At 35.2% G+C, this 13,362-nt stretch overlaps 1 protein-coding gene across 3 annotated transcripts in view; it reads right to left on the reverse strand.

Annotated features, from left to right (window-relative positions):
* Positions 1 to 600: 600 nt before the first annotated feature.
* LOC110288152 (complement factor H-like) overlaps positions 601 to 13,362 on the reverse strand; it is a 123,712-nt gene continuing 110,950 nt past the window's right edge. For all 3 annotated transcript variants that reach the window (XM_085841626.1, XM_085841621.1, XM_085841622.1), the window contains 2 exons: positions 3,875 to 4,057; positions 601 to 1,469 (listed from right to left, as the gene is read on the reverse strand). In XM_085841626.1, coding sequence (XP_085697752.1) covers positions 1,273 to 1,469; positions 3,875 to 4,057 — 380 coding nt within the window. In that variant the 3' untranslated portion in view covers positions 601 to 1,272. The remainder of the gene's footprint in view (positions 1,470 to 3,874; positions 4,058 to 13,362) is intronic.

Here is a 13,362-nt window from a genome sequence, read left to right on the forward strand (position 1 = left end):
ATAAGTTTCAGTGTCTCTGGTTTTATTTGAAGTTCCTTGATCCACTTAGACTTGACCTTAGTACAAGGAGATAGGAATGGATCGATTCGCATTCTTCTACATGTTAACAACCAGTTGTGCCAGCACCATTTGTTGAAAATGCTGTCTTTCTTCCACTGGATGTTTTTAGCTCCCTTGTCGAAGATCAAGTGACCGTAGGTGTGTGGGTTCATTTCTGGGTCTTCAATTCTATTCCATTGGTCTATTTGTCTGTCACTATACCAGTACCATGCAGTTTTTATCACAATTGCTCTGTAGTAGAGCTTTAGGTCCGGCATGGTGATTCCACCAGAGGTTCTTTTATCCTTGAGAAGAGTTAAAGTTTTTAATGTCAATATAATTTCAGTGATAGAATCATATACATAATCAAAATCTTAATCCCTTTGTATAATTGCTTGTACCTTTTATTATTTCAATGTATCAAATATTAGAAGTTCATGTGCAAAAAGTTTCTCAGATTTTTTATTGATTTAAAAGTATTATATAGTAATTAATTATATGTTTTAGTAATATAATATATGCTAATTGTTTGTTGCATGTTTGGGAAATAATACTAATTGGAAGAATGAGTCAATATGTCTTTTATTTACTGTAACTCGAACCATACATCAAAAGATATATAGGAAATCTTTAAAAAGTTCTGAATAGAAACAGATGTTGAAGAACTGACATGTATTTTCTTTCTTGAAATAGTTCATCCTTGAACATCATATTTTGGATTAGGGGTTTTGAATGTTCTGCTTTTGCATTTGGCCATAGTCATTAAAGTTACAAATTAATCACCATATAACAAAAACATCTTTGTTTATGAAAAGAAATGAGTTGAACAATACTTCAGATATAAATTGAAACTGCATCAGCAATATGCATGTGTATTTCATTTTTTCTTTTTTTATTAGATATTTTCTTAATTTACATTTCAAATGCTATCGCCAAAACTCACTATACCCTTACCCCTCCCTGATCCCCAACCCACCCACTCCTGCTTCCTGTCCCTGGCATTCCCCTGTACAGGGGCATATTATCTTCACAATACCAAGGGCCTCTCCTCCCATTCTGTCCGACTAGGCCATCCTCTGCTACATATGCAACAAGAGACACAGCTCTGGGGGTACTGGTTAGTTCATATTGTTCCTCCTATAGGGTTGCAGACCCATTTAGCTCCTTGATTATTTTTGTCTAGTTCTTTCATTAGGGATAAAATCAATGAATAAATGTAATGTGATTTTTATACTATACACAAGTGGGATAATTGATGTGACCATTAATGCACTTTGTACGAAATGGTGATGATCCTCTTGCTTCTCTATATCTAGGTTTACATGCAAACTCAATATCCTCCCCTGACTGAATATAAACCTTTTTATTTTCTCTCCATCTGAGAATTATGTTATGTCTTTCCATAATGTCTTCTGGTATTACACATGCATCTGAAAGAAAAATTACCAATGTTCATTAAGTAATACATAAACCTACAGAGATCACCCTTATCTATAGACAAATTTATTTTTTTCTCAAAATTTACTATAAATGTAATGTCATTATCAATAACTTCAAAAATCAATTTAGCTATGAATTTAATAGAAGTGAGAACTTGAATCATAATATTAGTTATACTGGTAAAAGAATCTGAAAAGACAAAAATGGAGAAATCTTGTATATTAATAGGTTGTAAGAATTAATAATTAAATGTCTACATCTGCTATGGAAACTAGCAGATTCTTTGAACCCAAACAGAATTACCAGTAACAGTTTTTATACTTTTAGGGGTAAAAATCAAAAATTTGTATGGAGGTACTATAGAATGAGTGGACAACTGGAACTAGAGCAGAAAGGAAAATCTGAAGATATCATAATACCTGATTTCAGCATACATCATGAGCCCACAGTAACCAGAACACTATGAACATGCCAACGAAAGATAAAGGTGATTTGAAAACTGATGTATGTATCTTCAGTTAACTCATCTTAATAGACTTTCCAAAAATTTATGTTAGAGAACTGATATTATATTCTGTTAATAAGGATAATTGATATCCTTATGGAGATGATTAAAATTTGATACTGTCTATCATTCTGGGCAAAGTCAACTGAAAGTTGGTCAAAGACATCCATGTAATAACAAACCACTGAAAATACAAGGAAACAGAATAGGGAAACATTTCATTGGTTTTGGACACTAGATATTTGGAAGGGACTCCAAATTATAAGGCAAAAAGCAAACCTTGACCCACGGATTTCAAAACATACTTGTAGATAGCACAGAGCATAATCAATACAACTAAGAAATAGGCAGCCAGTTGAATCAGAGTAAATGGTTGCCTATTGTTTGTTTCTAGGTATTTACATATCTTTTATAGGAGTGTTTTATGTCAACAAACATAAGGAAGTGAAAATTCATTTTTTTTTTATTTTTTATTTTTTTGGTTTTGGTTGAATTTGGATTGCTTTTATTTGATTTGATTTGATTGATTTGGTCCTGGTTAGAAGATATAGCACAATTTCCCCTAAATTGACTGTATCTTTTAAAAATCATCTTTGCACTATATCTGTCTTAAACTATACTTAAATAATTGATCAGAATTTCAGTTGCTTGATACCTTTTAAACAAACTGTTACTAGACTGTGATAAAATGCATTTTAAAAGAAAAATAAGCCAACTAAAATTATATAAATTTATAGATACTTCTCAAAAAAATACACAAGAACCTGAGTATGAAAAAATATCATTACCTTAAAATATCATTAACTCTCATTTTTTTTTTAGCCAAAGCTATAGTAAGATGGCTTGCCACTCAGAAAAGCATTAGGGAAAGTAGCCCTTATAATTATAAATGATCATGAGTGTGTGGTGAAAAACTCATAAGCTGTGGATGGGAATGTGACTAAGTGAAATTACTATAGATGACAGCTGAGACTTCTTAAAAATTTAAAAATAGATTGTACATATATTGTTGCTATGTGCTTTTTTTGTACTTACTCAAAGGAAATAAAATAAACCTCTGCAACATGCATGGATGTTTATTGTAAACTTCTACATGACTGTAGATAAGATGAAAAAAACGTTTGAACTAATACCAATTGGTGAATTTAGAAAGACAATGTGGTAGAATTAAATGTGAAATTTTGCTAAGATATTAAAGACTAAACTCTCCCTAAAATGCATTACAGTGATTAATAAAATTTAGTTGTCTTGTCTAAGGGCGGCACATGTTGTATGGATTTAATACCAGATGTATATAGGTTGATCTGTAAAAGAATGGATTCTATAGGCTCACATATTGCTTATTCATTGGGGATTGTTGGTACTCAATATAAATTAGGAGATATGACCTTGTTGAAGTTGGTGTAGCCTTGTTAGAAGAAGAATGTCTATCTCTTCGTGCTGCCTGCAGAGTCAGCTGTATAATGCTCAGCTACTTCTCCTCCATCATGCTTACCTCTGTGCCATGATAGCAGTCTAAATCTCTGAAATTATAAGCTATTCCCAACAAATGCTTTCTTTTCTAAGAGTTGCCATGGTCATAGTGTCTCTTCACAGTAATAGAACACTGGCTAGGACAATAGGTATAGAATATCATGCTGGTGCCTAGTTTTGTGGACATTAATACATGCTAGTAAAAACTTAATTATAAAGAAATAACATTCACACATTTATTTGACAGGTGATTTTTATAAAAAGTATCTAATAATCTTGTTTTTATCACATGCTATTGTTTGGCACTGAAGCACAAACAAAACAGTACTTGTATTTTGTGAATGTTCTATTATTAACAGAAAAATATCCATAATATAAAACAAAATCTCCTATAATCTATGAGAATAAGGTACTTACGTAAGCAGGTTGGTGGCTCAGACCACTTTCCATTTCTACATGTTATTGTCTTCTTTCCTTTAAGGAGATAATACTTCTGGCACTGATAGTCAACTGACGAGAATGGTTCATATTCTGGTAATGACAAGGAGGTGATGTCTCCATTGTCAATAGTTGGAGGACGCCCACATGTCCTTGTTGAGTCTAAGGAGACAACATTTGAATGTTTGAAAATCAAGTCAAATTACAGACTCAAGCAGAACCAAAAAGAATACAGTATTAAACAAGACTTTAGTGATTTCTGGCTAAATAAAAGATTACTTGAAGAAAGATTAATCATATAAACTGAGAGGTACAAGTTCTTCATTTTCACCTAAAGCCCTTGCTTAACTACAGCAGACCTGTCTGCTCTGAAGCCTTCAAGTACTAGGATTTACCTTAACAGCTTCTGAACACACAAATGCCAATGTAGATAGACAATGCTTTTAAAGAAAACTTGATCATATATGACCCTGTATATTCCCACTCTCTATCATTTTTGTATATATACATTTCTAAATAAGACTTTAAAGTGTATAATGCTACAGAAGGCTAATGAGGCTTTCTGGGTTTCTGATAGGGTCAAAATAAGCATAGACATTTATATGTTATAATTTTGCTAAGTATATCTGAAATGCTTGGACATAGTATTTTTAGTAAATATTACATGAAGAGATGAGACATTGAAAATTCTAGCAAAGAAATTCAAAACTCATCTATCTGCATAATATTGTGCTATATGTTTTTCTTTTAGACCCTGAGTTCCCTTGTGAGGACAGAGGAAAAGTCTGAAATCAAAAGTACTGATTCTGTTTAGTAAGATCTGAAAAGGACCATCATGAAATTGAACCAAACTCAAAAATGTTTAAATTAAAAAACAAAACATTCAAGATTCAAACAAAATTAATGTTTTAGTGTGAAGGAAAAGGAAAAAATTTGGTCATAATGAATGAATGTTCATATTCAAGAACTGAGTAAACTCAAATAGGACTAGTCCCATGAAGGTGCTAGCAATCTACTGAAACTGGGTAAAGAAAACATCTTGGAAAAATGTCAGTAGAAAGTCATTATCAACCACACTGGACCAACATCAAAGAGAAAGAGTCTCCTATCCATCACCATACAGACCACAGGGGAAAAAAAAATGAGTGTCAGCCTTAAGTTCCATATCCTGTAGTGCTAGACTTTTGAATAAAGATATTAATGAAGACATTATCCAAAAAAATAGAAAGGGGTTTTATTTCCATCAGAGAGTTCTTCCTAGAGAATTACTACCAAAATTCATGACATAAATAAAAATAGAAATTAAGATTAGGAGAAATTTAGCTGTAAAATTATGGGTATATAGTAGATGATCTTTATACTCATAAAGCTAGGTTTGTGTTTCAAGTGAAACCAAGTATTTAGGAATAGTGTTAATAAAATAATCATAGGAGACAGAGAGAGGGATTGACATAAATGGGAGAGGGGGAGAGGAGGGAAAAGAAGAAGGGCTGGATCAGACATGGGAGGAAACAGGACAGAATCCTAGAGGGGCAGTAGAATGACTAGAAATATGTTGCTTGTGGATCTTGGGAATCTCTAGAGAGTACAAGACACCAAGGATATATGAGGCTCATGGTGTTCAATGCAAAAAAGCATAGCCAAAATATCTAACCATGAGAGGATAGAACCTAAAGAGACCACCAGTAGGTAGACATGACCCTCAGTTGAGGAATGAGATCACCCAAACATCTTAAAAATGTTTGACCAAGAATTGTTCCTGTCTAAAGGAAATGCAGAGATACAAATGGAGAAAATCCCATCGAGTGACCCTCCCAACTTGGGATCCATCCCATGCAGAGGTACCAAACCTTGACACTATTACTGATGCCTTGTTGTGCTTACAGGTAGGATCCTAGCATGGATGTCACATCAGAGGCTCTACCAGCAGCTGACTAAAACAGAAGCAGAAATTTATAGCCAACCATTAAAGTGAGGTCTGGGAACTCTATGGTAGAGTTAAAAGTATTGAATGAGTGCAAGGGGATTGTGGACCAACAGGAAGAACAAAAGTATAAACTAACCAGAACTCCTCAGAGCTACCAGAGACCAAGCCACCCAAGAAAGGATATACATGGACTGTTCCATGGCCCCTGGTACATATGTTGCAGAGGAGTGCCTTGTCTGACCTCAGTAGGAGAGGATCAGCCAAATCCTGTAGAAACTTGATGCACCAGGGAAGATAGGTGCTGATAGGAGTAAGGTATGTGTAGGTGGGTATATGGGGGAGAACTCTCTCAGTAGCAAAAGTAAGGGGGTGGAGGGAGTGAAGAACTTTGGGATGGGGACTGGAGAAGGGGCCTACGATTGGAATGTAAATGAATACAATAATAAAAAGAAAGAAAAAATATGATACATAATTATGAAAATCAAATAACGGGATTTTTTTTAAGGACAATATGAGGAAGGGAGTAAATAAATGAAACAAGGACTGAAAAAAATAAAATAAAAAAGAATGGCATTTAATACATGTAAGAGAAAACTCTGAAGGAATCAGTAAGGAAACTTGAGGAAATAGGAAACACAATTGGATTTTGAAGGGAAGTTCAGTTTCTACTTACACATTGGAATATAAAATGTCAGCATTAATTAATGATGATACATATACAAACAGGTAGGGTGACTTTAGGATCAGCAGGTTAGAAAACAATTAGAGATAGAATACTCAGATTGTGTATACAAAAGGAATTTTTTTTTTTTTTTTCCGAGACAGGGTTTCTCTGTATAGCTCTGGCTGTCCTGGAACTCACTTTGTAGACCAGGCTGGCCTCGAACTCAGAAATCCTCCTGCCTCTGCCTCCCGAGTGCTGGGATTAAAGGCGTGCGCCACCACGCCCGGCTCAAAAGGAATTTTAAAAATACATGTTTCTATTACATTTTTGAGAACCACTCCTCCAAAACAAGGTAAAAAAACAGAAAGAAGTCCAGAAAAGCCTGGCTGCTATTCTGAATACATCACAGCCTGAAGGCTTCTGATGAGTTCTGCTATATGCAGGTAAGGGAACCTCCGAAACAACTGCAGCAGCTGGTGACCTCGAGGGCCCAAGCAGACTCAGGATTCATCACCCCCAAGCCCCCAGCCCCCTGAATTCCATACCCCTTCCATCCTGCACCTTCTGCTGAGGCAGATCACCACCTTGTTTGCTCTTCTAAAGATACCACAGTCTGAAAACTTCCCTGTAGTTTTGCTACATGCAGGATACCTGACCAAACAGTCTGAAAACCTCCCGTGAGTTCTTATGTACACTGAGCAACAGAACCCAAGTGTGATGGCTATCTAGGAGATCTGCTACAGCCAGGGCAACAGATCAGCAGCTTGTCTGCTGCTATGAAGATCCCACAGTCTGAAGGACTCCCATGGGAGCCACTATGGCCAGGGCAGAATCTCACCAGTGTACATGCCCCTATGAAGACCTCACATTCTGAAGGCTTCACATGATGTCTGCTCCAGTGAGGGACACAAGCCTACCAGCAATCCAAGCACACAAGAGGCACGATCAAGACAGACATTCCCAGTACAGCTAACACCAGAGATAACTGGATTGCTAGAAGCAAGCATAAGGCCATAAGCAACAGAAGCCAATAAACTTTGGCATCATCTCAACACAGTTCTCCCACCACAGCAAGCTCTGGATGTACCAACACACCTGAAAATCAGGAAGCTTACCTAAAAACTTATCTCATGAAGATAATAGAGTCATAAATAAGTCATGGAAAGAAATACAAGAAAACACATGTAAACATGTAGAAGCAAATAAATCCCTTAGTGAAATACAGGATAAAACACACAAACAGGTGAAGGTGTTGATCAAAATGGTTCAAGATGTAAAAGCAGAAATAATAAAGGAAACACAAATGTGGGCAACCTGTGAATTGGAAAATCTAGGAAAGAGGTCAGAAATTACAGATGAAAGAATGACCAAGAGAATACAAGAGATATAAGAGGATAGATCTCAGGTGTAGAAGTTACCTTAGAAGATATTGAGCACCCCCATCAAAGCAGAGGGAGGGAGTGGGATAGGGGATTTCTACGTGATGGAGGGGGACTGGAAATGGATATGAAATATGAAATAACGTTCAAAATGTTAGAAAATAAAGAAAATTTTGAATAAAAAAAGTTATGGACACACTGTCAAAAAATATCAAAACATAAAACAACTGCTAACCCAAAACCTCCAGGAAACTCAGGACACAATGAAAAAACCAAATCTAAGAATAATAGAAATAGAGAAGAGCAAAGATTTCCAGTGCAGAGGACCTGTAAGGTCTTGAACAAAAGTATAGAAGAAAACTTCCCCAACCTAAAAAAAGAGATGGCCATAAATATAGAAGAAGCCTAAAGAACACCAAATAGATTGGACCATTAAAGAAAATCCTCTCATGTCATAATATTCAAGAACATTAATTGCACTTAACAAAAAAAGAATATTAAAAGCTGTAAGTGACAAATGCTAAGTAATACACAAAGGCAGACTGGTCAGATTACATCAGACTTCTCAACTGAGACATCAATGCAAGAAAAGCCTGGACAGGTGTCATGCAGACCCTAGAAGAAAACAAATGCCAGCCCAGGCTACTATACCCAGCAAAACTCCCATTCAGCATAGATGGAGAAACCAAAATATTCCAGGACAAAAACACATTCAACCAATATCTATCTATCAACCAAGCCCTACAGAGGATTCTAAAAGGAAAACTCAAACACACGGAGGGTGTTCACCAAAAAAAGCAACATATTCATCATCTCACAACAAAACAAAATGGAGAGAATTATACGCATAGAATGTCTTCTTCAACAACATAACAGGAACTAACAATCATCTGATTTAATATTTCTGAAAATCAATTGACTCAATTTTCCAATAAAAAGATAAGGTAACAGACTGGATATGCAAACAGGATCCAACATTTTGTTGCATACAAGAAACATACCCCAATAACTAAGACAGACACTACCTCAAGTAAAAGGCTGGAAAAAAAATTTTAAGCCAATGGTCACAAGAAACAAACATGTATTGTGATCATAACATCCAATAAAATAGAGTTTCAGTTGAAAAGTAATCAAGTGAGCTGTGGAAGGATACCTCATATTCATAAAAGGAAAAATCCACCAAGAGAAACTGTCAATTCTGAACATCTATGCTCCAAATACAAGGCCACCAATATTCATAAAATAAACTTTGCTAAAGCTTAAAAAAATACATAGAACTCCACACAATAATAGTGGGACACTTCAATACCCCACTGTCACTAACAGACATACCATTGAAACAGAAATTAAACAGAGACACAATGAAACTTACAAAGATTATAAACCAAATTGATTTAACAGATATCTATAGAACAATTCACCCTAAAACCAATGAATATACCCTCATGGTACCTTCTCCAAAATTGACCATATAATGAATCACAAAACAAGCCTTAACCAATACAAGAAGATTAAAATAATACCATGCATCCTATAAGATCACCTTGGCCTAAGGCTGGTCTCTAGTAACACCAAATCAACAAAAAAACTACATATATGTGGAAACTGAGCAACTCTTTAATCACTGAAAACTTTGTCAGGGAAGAAATAAAGAAATTAAAAACTTCCTAGAATTCAATGAAAATAATGATACAGCATACCCAAACTTATGAAACACAATGAAAGCAGTGCTAAGAGGAAAATTAATAAAACTAACTGACCTGGTAAAAAAAAATGTAGATATTCGACACTAGCAACTTAACAGCACACCTGAGCACTCTAGAACAAAAAGAAGCTAACACAACCAAGAGGAGTAGAGAGCATGAAATAGACAACATCTAGGCAGAAATCAACCCAATAAAAACAAAAAGCATTATACAAAGAATCAACAAAACCAAAGGCTGGTTCTTTTAATACAATCAACAAGATAGATAAACCCCTAGACAAACTAGCTATAGGGCTCAGAGGCAGCATCCAAATAAACAAAATCTGACAGGAAAAGAGAGGCAAAACAAGAGAAACTTAGGGAATACAAAAGATCATGAGATCCTACTACAAAGGCCTATTCTCAACAAAACTGGAAAAATCAAGATGAAATGGAAGAGTTTCTAGACAAATATTCCATACTAAACTTAAATCAAGAGCTGAGAAACTATCTACATAGGCATATATCCCATAAAGAAATAGAAAAAAAAAAAACATTAAATACCTCCCAAAGAAAATGAGCTCAGGACCAAATGGCTTTAGTGCAGAATTATAAGAGACCTTCAAAGAAGAGCTAATACCAGCACTCTTCAAATTATTCCATAAAATAGAAATGGAAGGAACAGTACCTAATTCATTTTATGAAGCCACAATTACTCTGATACCTAAACCACACAAGGATTAAAGAAGAAAAAGAGAATATCAGACCAATTTTGTAAAATTACTCAATAAAACTCTTTCAAACTGAATCCATGCCATCATTCACCATGATAATGTAGGCATCATCCCAGGGATGCAAGATTGGTTCAATATACAAAATCCATTAACATAATCTACTATATAAACAAACTCAATGAAAAAAAATCACATGGTTATCTCATTAGATGCTGAAAAAGCATTTGACAAAATATAACGCCCCTTCATATTAAAAGTAGTGAAGAGATCAGTAATTCAAGGCTATTATCTAAACAAAATAGAAGCAATATACAGCCAGCTCACAGGCAATATCAAATTAAATTGAGAGATAATTGAAGCAATCCCAATACAATAAGGGACAAGATAGGGATGACAACTTTTCCATATCTATTCAATAGAGTAATCAAAGTTCTAGCTAGAGCAATAAGAAAACAGAAGGAGATCAATAGGATACAAATCGGCAAGGAAGAATTCAGGGTATCACTATTTTCAGATGATAAGATAGTAAACATAGGCAACCAAAATCGTTTTACTAGAGAGAAGTAGATGGATATAAAATTAACTCAAACAAATCAAATACTGTCCTTTATATGAATGATAAGCAGACTGAGAGTGAAATAAGAAAACAATACCCTTCAGAATATTCAAAGATAGTATGAATTATCTTGGGGTAACTCTAACCAAACAAGTGAAATATCTGTATGACAAGAACTGCAAGTCTCTCAAGAAAGAAATCAAAGAAGACCTCAGAAAATAGGGAGTCCTCCCATGCTCATGGATCAGCAGGATTAACATAGTAACATTGGGCATCCTACCAAAAGTAATCAACAGATTCCTTGCAATTCCCATGAGAAGTAAAACACAAGTATTCAAAGACATGGAAAGAGCAATTCTCAAGTTCATCTGGAAAAACAAAAAACCCAGAATAGTGAAAATAACTTCTGGGGGGAATCACCATTCCTGACCTCAAGATGCAATAGTGATAAAAACTCAATGCTATTGGTACAGAGACAGACATATTGATCAGTGGAATAGAATTGAAGGCCCACAAATAAAACCACTCACTTAAGGACATGTAATCTTTGACAAAGATGCCAAAAATATACATTGGAAAAAAGAAAGCATCTTCAGTTGATGGTTCTGTTCTAACTGAAAGTCAGTATGTAGAAAAATGAAAATAGATCCATATTTGCCACCTTGCACAGAGGTCAAGTTCAAGTGGATGAAGGACCTAAACATAAGGCAGAAACACTGAATCAAATAGAAAAGAAATTGCGGAAGGACCTTGTACTTATTGGCACAGGGAAAAATTTCCTAAATAGAACTCCAATATCTCATTCCCTAAGATCAAGAATTGATAAATGGAACCACATCAAACTGAAAAGTTTCTATATGACATAGGATATACTTGTTAGGCAAAATTGTCAACCTACAATCTTAGTTACCCTCCATTCAATAGAGGACTACTATCCAAAATATATAAAGAACTCAAGAAACCAACCACCAAGAAACCAACCTTATCAAATGGGATATAAAACTCAACAACAACAACAACAACAAATCACAAGAGAGGAATCTTTAGTGGCTGAGAAGCACGGAAAGAAATGTTCAAAGTCCTTAGTCATCAGGGAAATTCAAATCAAAGTGACTCTGAGATTCTACCTTACACCAATCAGAATGGCTAAGGTCAAAAACTAAGGTAACAGCACATGTTGGCAAGAGTGTAGAGAGAGGGAGAAACACTCTTCCATTGCTTGAGATTTCAAACTGATAGAACCAGTGTGGAAATCAATCTGGATTTTCCTCAGAAATCTGGAAATAGATATACCTGCAGATCCAGCTACACCACTCTTGGGCATATATATATCCAAAAGATGTCGTAGCATGCCTCAGGGGCACATGTTTTTCTGTGTTCATAGTGACCACATTTGTGGTAGCCAGAAGTTGGAAACAACCCAGATGTCCCACAACAGAAGAATGGATACAGAAAATATGGTTCATTTACACATGAATGTTTACTAAGAATGAGGACATCTGAGCTTTGCAGGCAAATGGATGGAACTAGAAAATATTATCCTGAATGAAATAACTCAGACCCAAAGGACAGGCATGGTATGTATTCACTAATAAGTGAATATTAGTCAAAAGAGTATGGATAAAATCCTCAAACCTCCAGAATATTAATAAGCCTAAGGGCCTAATTGAGGATGCCTCAGTCCCACCTGTGAGGGAGAGGAAAGCAATCATGGGTGGAAAGGGGAGGGAGGGACCTGAGTGGGAGAAGGGAAAAGGGGAACATGATCAGGTATGAAAAACAGTCAGAGGGTGTAAGTTGGGGGATAAGGACTGGACTGTAAAAAAAGATTAAAAAAAAGCACCCATAAAGAGAGAACCCAAATACAAAGTAACAAATGAACTGATAATACAAAACATACTACAAATCTTTTCACATATAAATTATCTGAATAGTGAGATTTGATTATTGGACTAGGCAGTATATGATTCTTTACTTTTTCTTTCTTTCTTTCTTTCTTTCTTTCTTTCTTTCTTTCTTTCTTTCTTTCTTTCTTTCTTTCTTTCTTTCTTTCTCTCTCTCTCTCTCTCTCTCTCTCTCTCTCTCTCTCTCTCTCTCTCTCTCTCTTTCTTTCTTTCTTTCTTTTTTCTTTTGTTGTTGTTGTTGTTGTTTTTCGAGACAGGGTTTCTCTGTATAGCCCTTGCTGTCCTGGAACTCATGATGTAGACCAGGCTGGCCTTGAACTCAGAAATTCACTTGCCTGTGCCTCTCAAGTGCTGGGATTAAAATCATGTGCCACCACACCAGGCTAATGATTCTTTATAGGAATTATTTAAATATGTCCAATGTAAATATATTGTACATATGCAATAATAAATAATTAAGATAAAATAGACAATTTCTGTGCATGTACATCTAAATTTAGCATGTACTCACTGAAAATTCACACATGTTGAGTGCAACATGTAAGAAATAAAGAAAGCTAACAAACAAAATGTATTTTCTCATATGGAGATATCCTATTACACTATATATTTACATTTG

Source organism: Mus caroli, unplaced genomic scaffold, assembly GCF_978045245.1.
Source record: "Mus caroli unplaced genomic scaffold, Mus_caroli_1 scaffold_1, whole genome shotgun sequence".
Lineage (NCBI taxonomy): Eukaryota > Metazoa > Chordata > Mammalia > Rodentia > Muridae > Mus > Mus caroli.